The 19,361-nt window shown below is 37.0% G+C and overlaps 1 protein-coding gene across 1 annotated transcript; it reads right to left on the bottom strand.

Moving 5' to 3' along the window:
* Nucleotides 14,947-18,959, bottom strand: LOC109821171 (protein FAR1-RELATED SEQUENCE 5-like). The gene is made up of 8 exons (XM_020387360.1): nt 18,941-18,959; nt 17,798-18,177; nt 17,298-17,710; nt 16,950-17,208; nt 16,310-16,870; nt 15,906-16,128; nt 15,616-15,854; nt 14,947-14,991 (listed from the first exon to the last, which is right to left on the bottom strand). Exons 1-8 carry the CDS (start codon nt 18,957-18,959, stop codon nt 14,947-14,949), a joined length of 2,139 nt encoding a protein of 712 aa, XP_020242949.1.

The following is a 19,361-nucleotide window of genomic DNA, read 5'->3' as shown; positions in this document are numbered from 1 at the left end:
ATGCCTCATATGGTGCCATCCCTATAGTCACTTGATAACTGTTGTTATAAGCAAATTTAATTAATGAGATATGGTCCTCCCAGCTACCCTGGAAATCGATAACACATGCCCACAATATATCCTCCAACACTTAGTTGATTCTCTCGGTCTTTGGTGGCTCCCATTCTAGTACTGCTTTAACCTTCGCTGGATCTACTACAATGCCCTCTCTTCTGATAACGTGACCCAAAAATCTGATCTCCGATAGCCAAAATTCGCACTTGCTGAACTTGGTATATAACTGATGCTCCTGCAAAGTCTGCAATACTAATCGTAGATGCTGCTCGTGCTCTGCATCCGATCTCGAATAGATAAGGATATCATCAATAAATACAATCACGAACTGGTCCAAGTATGGACGATAAACCTGGTTCATCAAATCCATGAATACTGCGGGTACATTGGTCAGCCCAAATGGCATGATGAGAAATTCGAAGGACCCATATCGAATCAGAAAGGAGGTTTTGGGAATATTCATCTCCCGAACTCGCAACTGATAATAGCCTAAACGAAGATTAACCTTTGAGAAACACTACGCTCCCTACAGCTGGTCGAATAAGTCATCAATCCTCGGTAGTGGATACTTGTTCCAGATAATGACCTTATTCAACTCACAATAATCTATACATAAGCGTATACTACCGTCCTTCTTCACGAAGAGAACCGGCGCTTCCCACGGAGAATGACTCCGACGAATAAAACCCTGAGATAACAACTCGTCTAGCTAAGTCTATATCTCCTCCATCTTAGAAGGTACCACACAATAGGTTGCTTGGGATATCGGTACTGTGCACGGCTATAACTCGATACAGAACTCAATTTCTCTCACAGGAGGAAACCTAGGCATGTCCTGAAAGACATCCTGATAATCTAAGACAACTCTAGTCTCACACAAATCAACACTCCGATCGCTCAGTATCACCTCCTCGATGTACGCCAAAAATATCTCCGCAAACTGGTTGCTCTGTGAGGTTGCTACTACCAACTTAGACCCATCAGATGCTTGCAAGCTAACTATTTTAGCAAAATAGTCGATACTAATATGGTAGGATAATAGCCAATCCATACTGGGAATGACGTTGAAACCTGACATCCACAAAACTATCAGATCAATAATGAACTCGGACTCATCTAGACTGATGACGTCAAGAGGCTCTAATATGCAATATAAATTCAGCACAAGCAAAACACAAAACAGAAATGCGATAAAAATAAGAGAGATAGGGTTAGGAGTTCGTTATCCTTGACGCGCGATGTGTTAACGAGGTTCGGCCCTCTGGCCTACGTCCCCGCTCCCCACTCTCGAAGAGAAATCTACTACACACCCGGTTTGGAAGCCGGAACTTCGTCTACACAGCGATCTTCACAGATCTCTCTCACTACACAGTTTGATCTCAACAGATCACACCCTCACAGTAGATCTTACACAAGATCTCACCCTCACAGCAGAAGAAAAGATGCAAGACTCTCTCTTTACACAGTCCCTATGGCAAAGAGAAAGGTTACTGAAGCTAGGAAGTGAATCACACACAAAAACACAGAGAAAAAACAGATTTGAAAATTTTCTCAGGAAAACAGAGCTCTCTGGTTTTTGCAAACGTTAGGGCTTAGGAAGAAGAAGCAGCCTGGGGGGGGTTTATAAAAGAGTTTAAACCAATTAAAAACAAAAACCCAATCTTCCTATTTAGGAAGATAATATTCTTTTCAGACTCTCAGCTCAGACTGTGCCAAACACTAATAAGTGAAAGCACAGCGAACGAGGCAAAAACCGACCGTTTAAAAAAGTCGCGGCTGACCAAAGACACAAATCGGTTGACCGAAGGGAATTTCGGTCGACCGAAAAAATGCTTCGGTCGACCGACCGAAAATTTCGGTCGACCGCTAACAACCTTGAAAACTTGGAAATCAAGCAGAGACACCGTCGGTCGACCGACACGGTCGACCGATTAGAAAATCGAGATTTCGGTCGACCGTACCGGTCGACCGACGACCTCTCTGGAAAATGGTGAGGAAAGACGATGGGAGCGGTCGACCGGACCGGTCGACCGCTTTCTGACATTTTGCAGAAAACAGTTTTTTTGACCAACTTGAAATATTTACAAAATATTTATTTGACCTCTGAAAAATCTGAAACTTTGTAAAATGTTTTTAATACTAAAAACAAACTGTTTAGAAAAGGAATTTTGCAGATAGGTCATCATACTTATGAAAAATAGTATTTTGTGAAAACGCTTTAAAACCTAAGTATGAAATCGTGTGTGTGATTCCCAATAGCTTCAAGTAAAATCAGTAACTCTTTGCCTACATTCTAGCACTAGAGAGAGAAACAAAAGAAGGCTAATATCCTCATATATAAAGAACAATACTTGAGCTTTGATATAGCTTGAATCGGATGAAGCTTGTATTCGAATTTGACGTTCTTAAAATAACGTTGCTTCATCTCTTGGCCTCCTCCTCCTTTGGATATCATCGTTGTAGCATATATTCCATCCATCCTCCATTAATGGCACTAATGAGCTTGATAAATGAATTTACTACATTTTCACTCAATAAGCTATTAGTACCGATAGTGGTGGTTGTAAAACATCATCAAAACATAAGGGCTAATAATCTCTCCCTTTTTGATGATGACAACCAACCATTATATAAGAGCAAAAATAAAATAGCTTATAGATAGGTGCTCCCCCTATCTATGAGCTCCCCCTAAATATATGCAACAAATGAGGAGATTTCTCTCCCCCTTTGTCACCATCAAAAATGGGGAAAGAAATGCAAAATGCAAGATGCAACTAAACAAGCAAGCAATGTAGAACTTTCACATAGTGCATAAGCCCAAACCATTTCTTATGCGACAAAAATCATCCTCTCCAAGAGGCTTAGTAAATATATCCGCTAGTTGAGATTTTGTGTCAACAAATACTAGGGATACATCTTGTCGCTCTACATGATCGCGTAAGAAATGATGGCGTACATCAATATGTTTAGTTCTAGAATGCAAAACCGAATTTTTGGAAATATTTATAGCACTTGTGTTATCACAAAAGATTTTAATATTTTGAAAATTCAAATCATAGTCAACTAAACTTTGTTTCATCCATAAAACTTGAGCACAACATAAGCCGGCGGCAATGTATTCCGCTTCCGTAGTGGACAATGCAACACAATTTTGTTTCTTGGAAGCCCAAGAAACAAGGGAATTTCCTAAGAATTGGCATGTTCCACTAGTACTCTTGCGATCTACCTTACATCCGGCAAAGTCGGCATCACAAAAACCATATAAATCAAAAGAAGTGCTTCTTGGATAAAATAAACCAAGGTTAAAAGTTCCATTAACATATTTAATGATCCTTTTAACCGCAATTAAATGAGATGCTTTAGGAGATGCTTGAAAACGTGCACATGCACACACACTAAACATGATATCGGGTCTACTAGCGGTGAGATAAAGAAGACTACCTATCATACCTCGGTATAGTTTTTGGTCCACATCTTCACCACTCTCATCCGCATCAAGCTTAACACTAGTACTCATGGGAGTAGGCGCATGCTTAGAATTCTCCAACTTGAATTTCTTCACCAATTCCTTCGCATACTTGCTTTGTGAAATGAAGATCCCATCCTTAGTTTGCTTGACTTGGAGCCCGAGAAAGAATGTAAGCTCTCCCATCATACTCATCTCAAAGTGATCCTGCATAACTTTAGAAAATTCCTTGCACAAGGATTCATTAGTAGCACCAAAAATAATGTCATCCACATATATTTGAACTAAAATGAAATCATTTTTCCTTTTTCTCACAAAAAGTGTGTTATCAATAGATCCTTTTGAAAAACCATTTACAACAAGAAAACTAGAGAGGCGAGCATACCAAGCCCTAGGAGCTTGTTTCAACCCATATAAAGCTTTTTGTACCCGGTAAACATGATTAGGAAAAGCATGATCTATAAAACCGGGGGGTTGCTCAACATACACTTCCTCTTCTATAAAACCATTTAAGAAAGCACTTTTGACATCCATTTGAAATAGTTTGAAATTTTTAAAACTAGCAAATGCCAAAAACATCCTAATAGATTCCAACCTTGCAACCGGTGCAAAGGTTTCATCATAGTCTATGCCCTCCTCTTGATTGTATCCTTGGGCAACCAAACGTGCTTTATTTCTAGTTACAATGCCATGTTCATCAAGTTTGTTTCTAAAAACCCATTTTGTACCAATAACACTAGCATTGTTAGGTCTAGGAACTAACTTCCAAACTTCATTTCTTTGAAAATTGTTTAATTCTTCATGCATAGCCAAAACCCAAAACTCATCATTTAAAGCATCATTAACCTTTTTAGGTTCTAGTTGAGATAGAAATGCAACATTACCACATTCACTCAAGGCTTTTGAGCGAGTTATAACTCCTTTTGAAGGGCTCCCAATGATTTGTTCCTTTGGATGATTTGATGTGAATTTCCAAGCTTTAGGTGGTTCAACTTGATCTTGAGCGTTTGTGCTATCCACATCCTTTTGAACTTCTATAGAGGGAGTGTCATTGATTTGCAACAAGTCCAATCCTCCCTCAATATCATCATCATCATCTTTCCTAGGCAACACAACTTGAGAGCCAACATTAGTCTCATCAAAAGTAACGTTTATAGACTCTTCAACAACGAGGCTTCGTTTATTGAAGACCCTATAAGCCTTACTTCGAGGTGCATAACCCAAGAAAATACCAACATCAATTTTGGAATCAAATTTATCATGGTGATCTTTTGTATTTAAAATAAAGCATTTGCAACCAAAGACACGAAAATAACCAATGAAAGGAGTTTTTCCATAATAAAGTTCATAAGGAGTTTTCTTAAGCTTTGGTCTAATCAAAACACGATTTAAAACAGGGCAAGCCGTATTGACGGCTTCCGCCCAAAAATATTTTGGTAAATCAAATGAGTTTAACATAGTGCGTGCCATCTCTTGTATGGTACGATTTTTCCGTTCAACAACACCATTTTGTTGTGGTGTTCTAGGAGCGGAAAACATATGAGTTATACCATGATGAGCACAAAAATCATAGAAAAATTCATTTTGAAATTCACCACCATGATCACTTCTTATTTTAACAACTTTCAAATCCTTTTCATTTTCAATTCTTTTAACATGATTAGCAAATTCTTCAAAACAATCATTTTTCTTAGCAAGAAATATTGTCCATGTAAAACGAGAAAAATCATCAATAATCACAAAAACATAGTGTTTGCCTCCAAGAGAGGTAACACGCATAGGACCAAATAAATCAAGATGAAGTAATTGCAAGGGTTTAGAAGTCGATACCTCATGGATGGATTTGAAAGAAGACTTTGTTTGTTTACCTTTGGCACAATCCTCACAAATTGTATCTTTTATGAAGTGCAAGCTAGGTAGCCCTTTCACAAGATTCTTCTTAGACAATTTTGATATTAACTCCATATTTGCATGTCCAAGTCTCTTGTGCCAAATCCAAGGATTTTCATCAATTGCCGCAAGACACTTCACATCTTGATTCACTAACTCATTCATCTCAAAAATGTAAACATTAGACTTGCGATTTGCAATAAAAACAATTTTTCCATCCATACTAATGATGCATTTATCCGGTTTAAAAGAAATATCAAAACCTTTATCACTTAATTGGCTAATGCTAAGAAGATTATGATTCAAGCCATTTACTAAATAAACATCTTCAATAATGGGTGAGGGTTTCTTACCAATAGAACCGATACCAATGATTTTACCTTTCTCACCACCACCGAAGGAGACATTGCCTCCTTCAATCCTTGATAGGGTTGCAAATAACTCTTTGTTGCCCGTCATATGATGTGAGCAACCACTATCAAGGTACCACATCTCCTTACGTCGTTGCCGTGACGTTCCCTACAAAAGAAGAAGATGAAGGTGTAGTAGCTTTAGGTACCCATGTCTTGGGTCCTTGGTGGTTAGTAGTTTTGGTACCTTTGGGTACCCATATCAAACCATAAAAATCTTCATTGTCTTTAATTCTACAATGAGTAGAAATGTGTCCATGTCTCATACAATAGGTGCATACAAAATTTCTTTTGTATGTACGAATGTTAGAACCATGAAACCTATTTCTACCATGGTGATTGTAGTTGGCATAAGCATGAGTGGGTCTAGTCCTACAACCCTCAATTTCTAGTCTTTCAATCTTTGATCTTAATTGCTTGTTCTCAAAATCGAGATCTCCAAGCAATTCATCTTTTAGAGCAAGAGAGGTTGTTAGTTGTTCTAGCTTAATATCACAAGAGGCATGCAATTTTTTGAAAGAAGAGTATTCTTTAGACATTCTTTTAAATTCAAAGTTCAACTCTTCTAAAGCCATAGCTATGTCACATTGCATATAAAAAGATTCACTTTCGGCCTCGGATATTACCTCATGTTCATTTGCCATGAAACAAACATTTGGGTCATGAAGAGCAAGTTTGGCTCCTTCTTCATCACTATCCGAGTCACTTGGTTCGGATTCTTCCCATCCGGCATACATAGCCTTCTTCTTCTTGTACTTCATGTACTTTTCTTTGAGCTTGGGGCAATCCTTAGCGATGTGACCCGGTTCATTGCACTCAAAACATTTACCTACACGAGAGGAAAACTTGTTGTTAGATCGAGGGTTAAATTTTTTGTTCATTTTTATAAGTCTAGAGATTCTTCTAGAGAGATGAGCCACTTCTCTAGAAAAATCAACTTCACTCTCCGACGACGAAGATGAGTTGTCACTAGCTCCCTTGAGAGCTATGGTCTTCAACTTTGGTGACGGCTCCTCAACTTCTCGTGATGGCACTTCCTCCTTCTCCTTCCCCTTGAGCTTCTTCTCATGCACTTTGAGCTTTCCGATGAGACTATCAAGAGCTAAGATAGTGAGGTCATGAGCTTCCTCAATGGCCGTAGCCTTGGGCTCCCATGCCGGAGTCAATGAGCGAAGTATCTTGTAGTTCATCTCTTGAATGGATAATTGCTTATCTAGACCATGTAATTCATTGATGATATTAGTAAAACGGGAAAACATAGCATCAATGGATTCATTAGGAAGCATTTTAAATAGCTCATAATCATGCATGAGTCCACTAATCTTAGATTCCTTAACTTGGGGTGTTCCTTCATGTGTGACACATAATTTTTGCCAAATTTCGTATGCGGTTGCACACGTGGAAACCCTATTGTATTCATTGGGGGAAAGACCACAGATTAAGGCGTTCATGGCCTTAGCATTGAGATTGGCAAGGTGCCTTTCATCATCGGACATGTTCTCAACTTTGGACTTCTCTACATATTTCTTTTCTATAAGCCCTAGGATGTCAAGATCAATGCAACGAAGGTAAATTCTCATCCTAGCCTTCCAATAAGCAAAATTGGTCCCTGTGAAGAGAGGTGGTCTAGTGGTGGATTGTCCTTCCAACATATGCATATTCAAAGAGGCCTCCATTAGATCTTTTCTCTAAGGTTGTTAAACCAAAAACTGATATAGAGACCAAGCTCTGATACCAATTGTTGGACCCTAGAGGGGGGGTGATTAGGGTCAAGAGGCTCTAATATGCAATATAAATTCAGCACAAGCAAAACACAAAACAAAAATGCGATAAAAGTAAGAGAGATAGGGTTAGGAGTTCGTTATCCTTGACGCGCGATGTGTTAACGAGGTTCGGCCCTCTGGCCTACGTCCCCGCTCCCCACTCTCGAGGAGAAATCCACTACACACCCGGTTTGGAAGCCGGAACTTCGTCTACACAGCGATCCCACACGATCTCTCTCACTACACAGTTTGATCTCAACAGATCACACCCTCACAGTAGATCTTACACAAGATCTCACCCTCACAGCAGAAGAAAAAAGTAAAAGACTCTCTCTTTACACAACCCCTATGACAAAGAGAAAGGTTACTGAAGCTGGGAAGTGAATCACACACAAAAACACAGAGAAAAACAGATTTGAAAATTTTCTCAGGAAAACAGAGCTCTCTGGTTTTTGCAAACGTTAGGGCTAGGGAAGAAGAAGCAGTCTGGGGGGTTTTTATAAAAGAGTTTAAACCAATTAAAAACAAAAACCCAATCTTCCTATTTAGGAAGATAATCTACTTTTCAGGTTGTTACCTCAGACTGTGCCAAACACTATTAAGTGAAAGCACAACAAACGAGGCAAAACGACCGTTTAAAAAAGTCGCGGCTGGACCAAAGACACAAATGGTTGCGACCAGGTGAATTTCAGTTCGAGCGAAAAATACTTCCGTTCGACGAACGAAAATTTCGGTCGACCGCTAACAACCTTGAAAACTGTGGAAATCAAGCAGAGACACCGTCGGTCGACCGGCCGGATTCGACGATTAGAAATCGAGATTTCGGTCGACCGCACCGGTCGACCGACGACTTCTCTGGAAAATACTAACGAGTGGCCATGAGAGCGGTCGACCGGACCGGTCGACCGCTTTCTTCTGACATTTTGCAGAAAACAGTTTTTTTGACCAACTTGAAATATTTGCAAAATATTTATTTGACCTCTGAAAAATCTGAAACTTTGTAAAATGTTTTTAATACTAAAAACAAACTGTTTAGAAAAGGAATTTTGCAGATAGGTCCTCATACTTATGAAAAATAGTATTTTGTGAAAAACGCTTTAAAACCTAAGTATGAAAAACACAAGTATGAAAACGTGTGTGTGATTCCCAATAGCTTCAAGTAAACTCAGTAACTCTTTGCCTACATTCTAGCACTAGAGAGAAAAAACAAAAGAAAGCTAATATCCTCATATAGAGAGCAATATACTTGAGCTTTGATATAGCTTGAATCGGATGAAGCTTGTATTCGAATTTGACGTTCTTAAAATAACGTTGCTTCATCTCTTGGCCTCCTCCTCCTTTGGATATCATCGTTGTAGCATATATTCCATCCATCCTCCATTAATGGCACTAATAAGCTTGATAAATGAATTTACTATATTTTCACTCAATAAGCTATTAGTACCGATAGTGGTGGTTGTAAAACATCATCAAAACATAAGGGCTAACAATCTCCCCATTTTTGATGATGACAACCAACCAATATATAAGAGCAAAAATAAAATAGCTTATAGATAGGTGCTCCCCCTATCTATGAGCTCCCCCTAAATATATGCAACAAATGAGGAGATTTCTCTCCCCCTTTGTCACCATCAAAAATGGGGAAAGAAATGCAAAATGCAAGATACAACTAAACAAGCAAGCAATGTAGAACTTTCACATAGTGCATAAGCCCAAACCATTTCTTATGCGACAAAAATCATCCTCTCCAAGAGGCTTAGTAAATATATCCGCTAGTTGAGATTTTGTGTCAACAAACACTAGGGATACATCTTGTCGCTCTACATATCATTGAATCTGGATTCAATTTGCTGAAGCTCGATACATTTTGTTGAATCTGGATTCAATTTGCTGAATCTCAATACATTTGGTTGAATCCACTATAGTGAATCGAGATTCACTCAAGTGAATCTCTACAATGAATCTCGATTCACTACATCGATTCAATGGAGTGAATTGAGATTCACTCAAGTGAATCGCGATTTAGTCGAGTGAAACGAGATTCATTTCAGCGAATCGCTATTCACTGTAGTGAATTGCGGTTCAGATTATAATATCTTGATTCAATAATGTGATTCAACCTTCATGCTTGCCATGCATTATTCAAAGTCTGGTCTCATTAAACAATGAATTGTCATCGGTTTAACAGGTCTACGATCTAGCTCAAGGAACAAACAAAAAGCATGTGTTGGGATTGTTGAGGTATTTACACCTATACCTCAACAGATGAAAACACGCACTGTGAACATGCCCAGCAGTGACGATGACTTCATCAACCCACCAAATAATCCTGCCGGTGAGGAAACATCAAAGCGTACACGGGATGAAGACAATGAACAGACCCCAAAAAGGATGAAGACGAAAAGGGTTGGTGTACTAAACATCTCTTTTCACTTGAGCTAATCTCGATTCACTGCATTGAATCGAGATTCACTACAGTAAACATCTTGGTGTACTAAACATCTTTAATTTTTTTTTGTGTATTCAATGATGGATAATTTGATCTAATTATATTATTTTTCTCGCTGATGAAGGTTGTGAAAAAAAAAATATGTGAGGTCCAACAGTAATGATGACCTCGTCAACTCCCCAAATAATCCTGCCGGTGATGAAACATCAAAGCGTAGGAGGGATGAAGACAATGAACAGATCACAAAAGAAAGGAAGAAGAAGAAAAAGGTTGGTGTACTAAACATCTTTATTTTTTTTTGTATTAACTGATGGATAATTCTATCTAATTATATTTTTTTTTCACTGGAGAAGTTTTTGAAAAAAAAATGTGAGGTCTGAACCTAAGGAGTTGACTAGGATACGGGTCTCTCCAAAGATATTCTCTGATATGGTTTTGTCACTCTCTGACTCCCAAAAAGAATGGGTGAGACTAGCTGGACTTGGAGGTCTTTTACAATTTGGATTAAAGGAACTGCCACATATGTTGGGGTACCAGATTCTGCAGTCCTTTGACAGTGAATCCGTTGCGCTTAATCTTCCCAGAGGATCAATAAGTATCACAGAGGAAGATGTACATCAAGTGATGGGATTACCTCTGGGCAGGAAGCGTATACCAGCCTCCAGTATTGGGAAGTCAGCTTTAGTGGATGAATGGAGGGCTCAATTCACAGACAGATTTGGTTGGAAAATTACTCCAGGGGCTGTGTCTAAGAAACTAAAGCAGAGTTCTGATGTTAACCTGTTTTTTAAACTCAATTTCTTGGTTCTCTTTCACAATAGCATGATCCAGTCACTTAGCAATCTGTATGTCAACCAACAGATTCTAGTTCTTGGTGACAATGTTGATCAGTGCTCTGAATACAATTGGTGTTCTTTCTTGCTTGACTCAATGATAGAAAGCCAACACAAGTGGAAGGTTGACCCGACAAAACAATTCTACACGGGTCCTCTTGCATTCTTGATTGTAAGTCACTTGTATAATATTGATTTGTTTTTACATTACTGTAGTTAAAGTAGTTTTACTTGTTGATTAATTCTAATTGATGTGCTTTATTTCTTATCTCCGTCTTTGTAGCTGTTCTATGCCGACCGGGTTCTGTTCAAAGGGAGGAGGTTGGTTGAGAGAACAACACCTACATTTTTAGGCTGGACTGACTTGGCCTTGAAGGAAAGACAGTCAGAGGAAATAAGTACAAATTCATTTGGCAAATGTGCATTTACAGAGAGGGTTGAACTTGCACCTTCATCTCGAATGCAGATTGCTATTGGAAACTCGCCTAAAAGTGTTGATACAATTAGAAAGGTTAGCAAATTAAGTTGCAAGTCTTTGTTTATTCAATTTAATCTCAATTCAGTAGGAGTGAATCCAGATTCACTTAAAATGAATGTCGATTCAGTACAATGAATCGTTTTACTAGTAATGAATCTCGTTTCAGATCAGTCATTATCGATTAAGTTAAATTGAATTCCGATTCACGTAAGTGAATCTGGATTCAATGATACCCAATATCAATTTACTGAAGTGAATCTGGATTCACTACTACTGAATCTCGATTCACTAAAGTGAAACTGGAATTATTTTACTCGACTCTGGATTCAGTCATTTGAATCTTGATACAAATACATTGAATGTTAATAATTTATGGTGACCAATGTCTGTGATATTAAAACTGCAGGATTGTATTAAGAGGGTTCAACGGAGAGCTGCAGAGTTGGAATCTGCAAAAGATAGATATGATGCTGAGTGTGAGACAATGAGAAAGCTGTTCCCCAATGACAATGAGCTCTTTCAAATTCAACAGAGAGTTTCAAATGTTCTTGTGAGAAAGCTGTTCCCCAATGACAATGAGCTCTTTCAAATTCAACAGAGAGTTTCAAATGTTCTTGTGCAGGAGTGTGGACATCGTGTAAGTACCTTTGACGATGAAACAACTGTGGGAAACATTGTTGATGATACCCCTAATGTGAACACCAAGGTGAGTAGAGATATGCATGGTTCCCCTGCTGTTGATCCAATATCAGCTGAGATACCACAAACACAAGTCTCCCCAAAGTTTATTCAAGAAGTTGATAAGATTATAGAGTCTGTTAGCATGAAAAAGGTTGACAGACCAGTGAGGCGGAAGCTCAACGAATGTGGTACCCCACTGACTGAAGAACCTAGTTTTTCTCTTGGGCTGACACAGGATACTCAGACTGAGACAGTGGAAATGGTTGATGTTGTTCAGATTGCTAAAGCTTGTGAATCTGAAATCATTGAAGAATCTGTACGAAAAACTGATAAAGAAGCTAAAGATGCTGCTACAGTAGATGAATGTAAAGGTAAGAAAGTTCAGGTGACCGAAAATAAGGGACATACGGGAAGGGGGAAAGAAAAAGGATGGTGAAGCCTGCAACGTCTCTTCGGTCACCATGGCTGCAGAGGGTATCTCAAATTACTGCTAGGCAAAGTCAGCTGGAAAGCATCATATGGAATTGGGTACATAGAGAAGAAGCAAGGCATTCAGGAGATGATTCTGCTGAAGAAGAGAATTTGTGAGTTCTTAAATCTTATTTGATATGCTATTGTTGGTTGTGAGACTCACTGTTTTTAGTATTTTGTCACTTTATTAAATTGAATATTGTTACTGTTTTTTCAGTGAAATTGTTTTTAAGTGGAGACAAATTAAATGTTTCTTACCTGCTTTCAAGACTTTCCTTCCTACTGATTACATTGAGGCAAATGTAATCAGCATTTGGTCCTATATTTTGAACAGCAGAGAAAATATGAAGTCCGACAATTCTTGAGGCAAATGTAATCAGCATTTGGTCCTATATTTTGAACAGCAGAGAAAATATGAAGTCCGACAATTCTCCACTTAGATTCTTCTGCAATGTTGAGACAACCGTACGTATCTTCCTTTATTTTATTTAAAATAACACTTGAGTTACATCTTATTTAACCAGTTTTATGTTGTACAGTTTTGCAACATTCATCACACAGATGAGGCTAATGATGAATTGAGATACAGTCGGTTTGCTTCCCGACAGTTTTGCAACATTCATCACACAGATGAGGCTAATGATGAATTGAGATACAGTCGGTTTGCTTCCCGTATGGATGAGCAACTTACTCTGTATCCACATATGAAGTTTAATGAGATTGATATGGTAAAGAATCGAAGACCATGTTTTTGTTCTTTAACCCAATTTTAACTATATATGTAAAATCTCTGATTAAATTTCACAACCATTAGGTCTTCTTCCCCATAAATACGTTTGAGCATTTCTACATTGTGTGCTATGGGCTAAAGAATCCAAGTATGGAGCTGATTGACAATAGCAAAAACTACCCAGACTTTAAGGAAAAATACCAAGGTCGTCCTGAGGGTTTGGTATGTTTTTCCACCTTACGTATGTTCTTTAAAGATTTACTGGCAGAATACAGTAATAAGTGAATATGGATTCACTAAAGTGAATCTGGATTCACTATAGTGAATTTGGATTCACTTTCGTGAATCCGGATTCACTAGAGTCAGAGAATAACAGATTTGCTAACTCTAGTGAATCTCGATCACTAGAGTTAGTGAATCTGGATTCACATGTTACTATGAATCACGATTCACTAGAGCTAGTGAATCTGTTTTCACATCACGTAATCACGATCCACTAGCTATAACTATTGATCTGAAATCTCGATCAATAGAGTTAGTGAACCTGGATTCACATCTTACTATGAATCTTGATTCAATAGAGCTAGTGAATCTGTGTGAACATCACGTAATGACGATCCACTAGCTATAGCTAATTCTAGTGAATCCAGATTCACTAGTGTGAATCCAGATTTTTTTAGAGTGAGTCCAGGTGAACTAACTCTATTAAATCCTATCGAGATAGATGCAATGAATTGTGATTCACTGTCATTAATATTGTTTCCATATAAACAACTAAAAAAATTTGTATATTACATTAAACATTACTTTATAATAAATTGGATTTGTTATGTGACACTGATTACTTTTGATTAAACAACACCAGAATTTTGTGAGATATTTGGCACACAAAAAACATCACAAGGCGAGTGAAATAAATACATTAACGCCTGATAGACTTGAGATGGAGTGGAGAACAACCAAAAACAAATTTGATTGTGGTATTTTTGTCATGAGACATATGGAGACATACATGGGCAGTGGTACAGCAAATTGGAATTCTGGTTTTCATAGAGAGGGTGTAAGTGTTTAGAATATAGCTACTGAATCTAATAAGATTTACAGTTAGTCTTTTTGAATTAATAAAATTTAGAATATAGCTACTGAATCTTGAACTGAACTTTTGTTCATATCGACAGGAGTGATTAAAAAATCAGCTACATAGACTGAGGTCTATATACTGTTGCCAAATTCTTACTGAACCAACAAATGAATTGGCCAAAGAAGTCATCAGCAAAGCCCAACAGCACCATGCTGAAACTGCAAATGTCAAAAAAGAGACAAGGAAAACCACAAGATCTCAAAGAAAATGATATTCTGTAATCACCATAATTTACAATGTTGAAGTTTACTGTTATTGAGTACATTGTCACTTAATGTTATAGAATACTCCAGTTTGTGTTGAACTGCTTTTCTATGTAAATAGACTTTATAAGAATAGCTTTGTCATAGTTTTATATCTAGATTTGTGAATAGTTTGGATATATGAAAATACTGTGAAGGCATTCAATGCAATTGGAAGAATTTCGATTTAAGCAGAGAATGTGATTTATATTTCAAGGTTTTATGTAACATAAAATAAATTAATCATACTTATTGTGGATTGTATGTATTTAATCTGGAATCACTGTTTCAATATTATCTTAAGTTATTACTAATTTATTTGATTGAAACTAGATTCACTATACTGAATCTAGATTCAATGCAGTGAATCTCGATTCACTACACTGAAAAATTCAGTAAGTCAATATTAACTTAAGTGATTCAGTAATTTATTTAATTGAAAATAGATTCACTATAGTGAATCCATATTCAGTTCAGTGAATCCAGATTCACTAAAATAAATTTATATTCATTATAGTTAATCCAGAATAACTTAAACCGAAATAATCAAATAATTTGATTGTTGGAGATTCAATATCAGTGAATCTAGATTCACTACAATGAATCAGTGAATCTAGATTCACTACAATGAATTCAGATTCAATATAGTTAGTCCAGAATCACTTAAAGCGAATAAAATTTAAACTGATGACTGCATTTAACTACTTTATCATTCCATTTGAAATAATACAACTAATAATAATGGAATTCTCATGCTATATGAGAAGATCTCAATTCAATATACTAACATGACACAACGTAACCATGTAATTAATAATCTAGTAAATATATGTAGTTAAGAATTACACAATTCAGCAATTTTAATAAGAAATATATTTCTAAACATGATTTTGAAATGAAATATGACAACTTAATTAAACATCACTCTGCTGTATTGTTTTCTTTAATGGGCATGTCCGTGCGTCATGGAAATCGATTTTTTTGCATATATTACACAGCCTTGGAACCTTCTTCTTTCGTTGACTAATTGATTTCTCATAATCACCAACAATTCTCCGTCCACACCCCTTGTTTCTACCTTCAATGGGAGGTTTAACGATAACTTCCGCTGGTATTTTTGAGCCAACAAAAAACTCCATTACATCATTTTTGTTCTGTGTGTCAGATTTCAAACTAGATTCACGCAAACTGTGCTTCAACTCCTTCAACTTCCCTTCCAGGTAGTCAAGTCTCTCACCATCTAAACCTGCCAAACTCACACAGGATTGGAAATCATACCATATGTCATTCAACTTACGATTTGTAACTTCAATTGCATTACATTGTTCTGATATTTCCTTGAACTGCAATGAATGCCTCATTTCAGCACCTTTTGTCCATCGGTTCACAACAAGATGTCTTGGTATTTTTGTTACATCAGCTTGGTTAAGTGCAAAAAAACCATGCCTACATACTATACCCATTTTCTCAAACAGCCTACACATACATTGCACGTCATTGTTCAAATAAGCATGTTTCACCTAAAATTCAAAAAACAATGTATATTAGCACCGAATAAAAAAAGAAAATGACAAGCGAATGAAATGGTCACTGAATCTCGATTCAGTGGTGTGAATCGCGATTCACTTCGTTGAATCGCGATTCACTGCATTGAAACTGGGTTCAATTTTTATTGTTTCAATCTCCATTATTAAGTTTTACCTCAAATATTTTTCCATGTCTCTTTTTGTCTTTTAAGGAAAAAATCTTCACACCATCTTCTTCTGATATACTGTTGATACTCATATCATAACAGGATGACATTATCTCTTTCTGTACCTCATAAAACATTGTTCGAGTGTACAACTCTGCTGCATCCCTCTCCAATAACAATGGCCCGTCCATTCTTGGCATCGACTTCGTTCCTTCATAGTTTAATCTTGCGTTTGTATGCCTTTGCTTCTCCATAGCACTCTCGTATCGGAGATAAAATTCTGTCAATGTGTCAGATCTACGGTTGAATTTGTCAAAAAAACTGTTCTCACTCTCTGATATTGATGTAGTACGCAATAAACCAGCCAATGGATCATCAGCATAATAGGCTGGAATCCATGACTCCCGAATGTTATACAGTTCACACAACCATTCATTACTTTCAAGCTTATATTCTTTAATAACATCTTTCCAACCTACTTCAAATGTTGCCGGATCTATATCTATAATCCAAATCAGTGCATTTATTTTCCTCTTGAAATCATCCATCTTCGAAATGCATTTTGCCAACTACAATATAAATATATAACGAAAGATTCAGTATTTATCTAATGAGGATTCATTATATTTATATGTGGGATTCAATTACCTTTTGGTTAAATTTCTTCATGATGTGCCACATGCACAAACGGTGACGTGTTTCTGTAAAGACGGTTGGTATAGCTTGCTTCATGGCAGGGCACTGATCTGTAACAATACACTTTGGCTCGCGAATCATGCATTTCATGAATACCTCAAAAATCCAGACATAGTTATCAATGTCCTCTTTAGCTATCAATCCTGCTGCAAATACAACACACTTCTTATAATTGTCGAGACCAGTAAATAAAACAAACTTTATGTTGTACCTACTGTATCTCATACAAAAAATATAAGATTCACTATGATATATAATAACAATATTGAAAATCATAAGAGATTAACTATAAGATCTTACTTGTTTGTGGAATATGTAGAGTCAAATGATATCACATCTCCAAATACATCGTAATTTCTTCGTCTAATAACATCTGTCCAAAAGATGCGAGTTAATCGACCATCTTCATCGACTGCATAATCATCGAAAAATCCATCACTCATCTCCTTCTTATCCGTGAACTTCTCGATGATCATTTGAGCATCTCGATCACCAATATAAAGCTTCACATACCTACTCCAATTTTTAAACTCGGTACACGTAGCACCAACATTAGAATAACTTCCACATAACTCCTTAGCAAAGTTATATGTTTTGTTAGGCCCCATGTTGGCTTTTGCTCCATCAAATACAAGCTTCTTATAAGCGAGACCGAGAACTCTATTTGACTTCAAAAATTGTTTCCCACTACCGGAGACCAAAAAATGAGAATGCTCTTCAACAAAGGAGAGAACATTATATCATTTCAAACCATCAAACTTAAAAACGACTTTAGCTTTGCAACCACATCTACTAGATACAGTTCTCCTTCTCTTTTTCGAACTGCTACTAAAATCCTCATAATCAACATTCATCTTTGATTCATTGCGGCCAGCTATACTGCAAACAATGTGTTTAAGAAGAACTGTACCGTCCTCATGTTTCTTCTCTGTATGACGTCTGATCTCAAACCCACTTTTACGTCCATAATCTCGGTAAAACTCTATACCATCCTCTAGTGATCGGAAGCTTTGGTTTATATAAGGTTTAAATTCAGCTTCAACCCTAGGTTTCCAATACATACCACCACCTGGTGATTGAAAAGGAATCGAGCTAACTTCGTCCATTCCATCTTCCCCAAAATCACTGTCCGATACATTTATAACATGTGGTTCCTTTATTTGTTCATTGCTGCCTACAACTGAAAATAAAAGAACATAAATAATATGTCTATGTTTTTATATACTGAATCTGGATTCATCGCAATGAATCTGGATTCACTGGAGTGAATCTCGATTCACTAATTTGAGTACATATGGTTTATATGGTTAAATTCAATGCAGTGAATCTCGATTCACTAATTAAACCTGTAGTGAATCTGGATTCAATGCATTGAATCCAGATTCACTACATTAAACATGTGAATACATTATGAAAATCAATGCATAATCTAACAACTAGAACGTGTTCAACTGAATTCAAGCTCTCCAACTAAATTTACATAAAATGTTTATGAATGTAAACTCGTAGATAATAAGTCATATGACTAAGTTTTGATATACTGAATCTGGATCCATTACAATGAATCTAGATTCACTAGAGTGAATCGAGATTCACTTGAGTGAATCTTGATTAACTGGAGTGAATCTTGATTCACTGCATTGAATGCATGTTATTGCTAATTAATCTGGAGTGAATCTCGATTCACTGTATTGAATCCAGATTCACTACAGTAAACAAGTGAATAAATTATGAAAATCACTGCATTCTATAACAATGAATCTCGATTCAATGCAGTGAATCTAGATTAACAACTAGAACGTGTTCAATTGAATTCAAGCTCTCCATTTAAATCTCCAAAAAATATTTAAGAATGTAAGATCCTATATAATAAGTCATATGACTAAGTATTGAAATACTGAATCTGGATCGATTACAATGAAAACATGCATGAACCTGCTCACCTGAATTCAAGCTCTCCATTTAAATCTCCATAAAATGTTTAAGAATGGCCAGATAATTGACGATGAACGAGAGAGCTCAAATACGTTGAAGGATAGATGAACGAGAGAGCTGAATGACAGATTAACGAGAAAGCTAAAGGACGATGAAGCTGGTTGTGGAGAAAGAGCTGAAGGCCGATGAACGAGAGATGCTCGTTGTGGAGTGAGAGGACTACTGTTCGTGACTGTTGGGTTGCCTGATCCATGAGATTGCATGGGGAAATGGAGAACTCAGTAGACAAGAATTAATTACCTCCCTTTAGGGGCTGTTTATTTTACCTGATTACCCTTATGCAGATTTAATCTCAGCCATTGGATGAATCCAGATCCAATGGAGAGGATTGGTTTTTAGTTTTTAGGATAGTAAGGTTTTTATTTGAAC

The sequence above is a fragment of the Asparagus officinalis genome, chromosome 8, assembly GCF_001876935.1.
Source record: "Asparagus officinalis chromosome 8, Aspof.V1, whole genome shotgun sequence".
Lineage (NCBI taxonomy): Eukaryota > Viridiplantae > Streptophyta > Magnoliopsida > Asparagales > Asparagaceae > Asparagus > Asparagus officinalis.
This window is presented reverse-complemented; position numbering and strand designations above follow the sequence as displayed.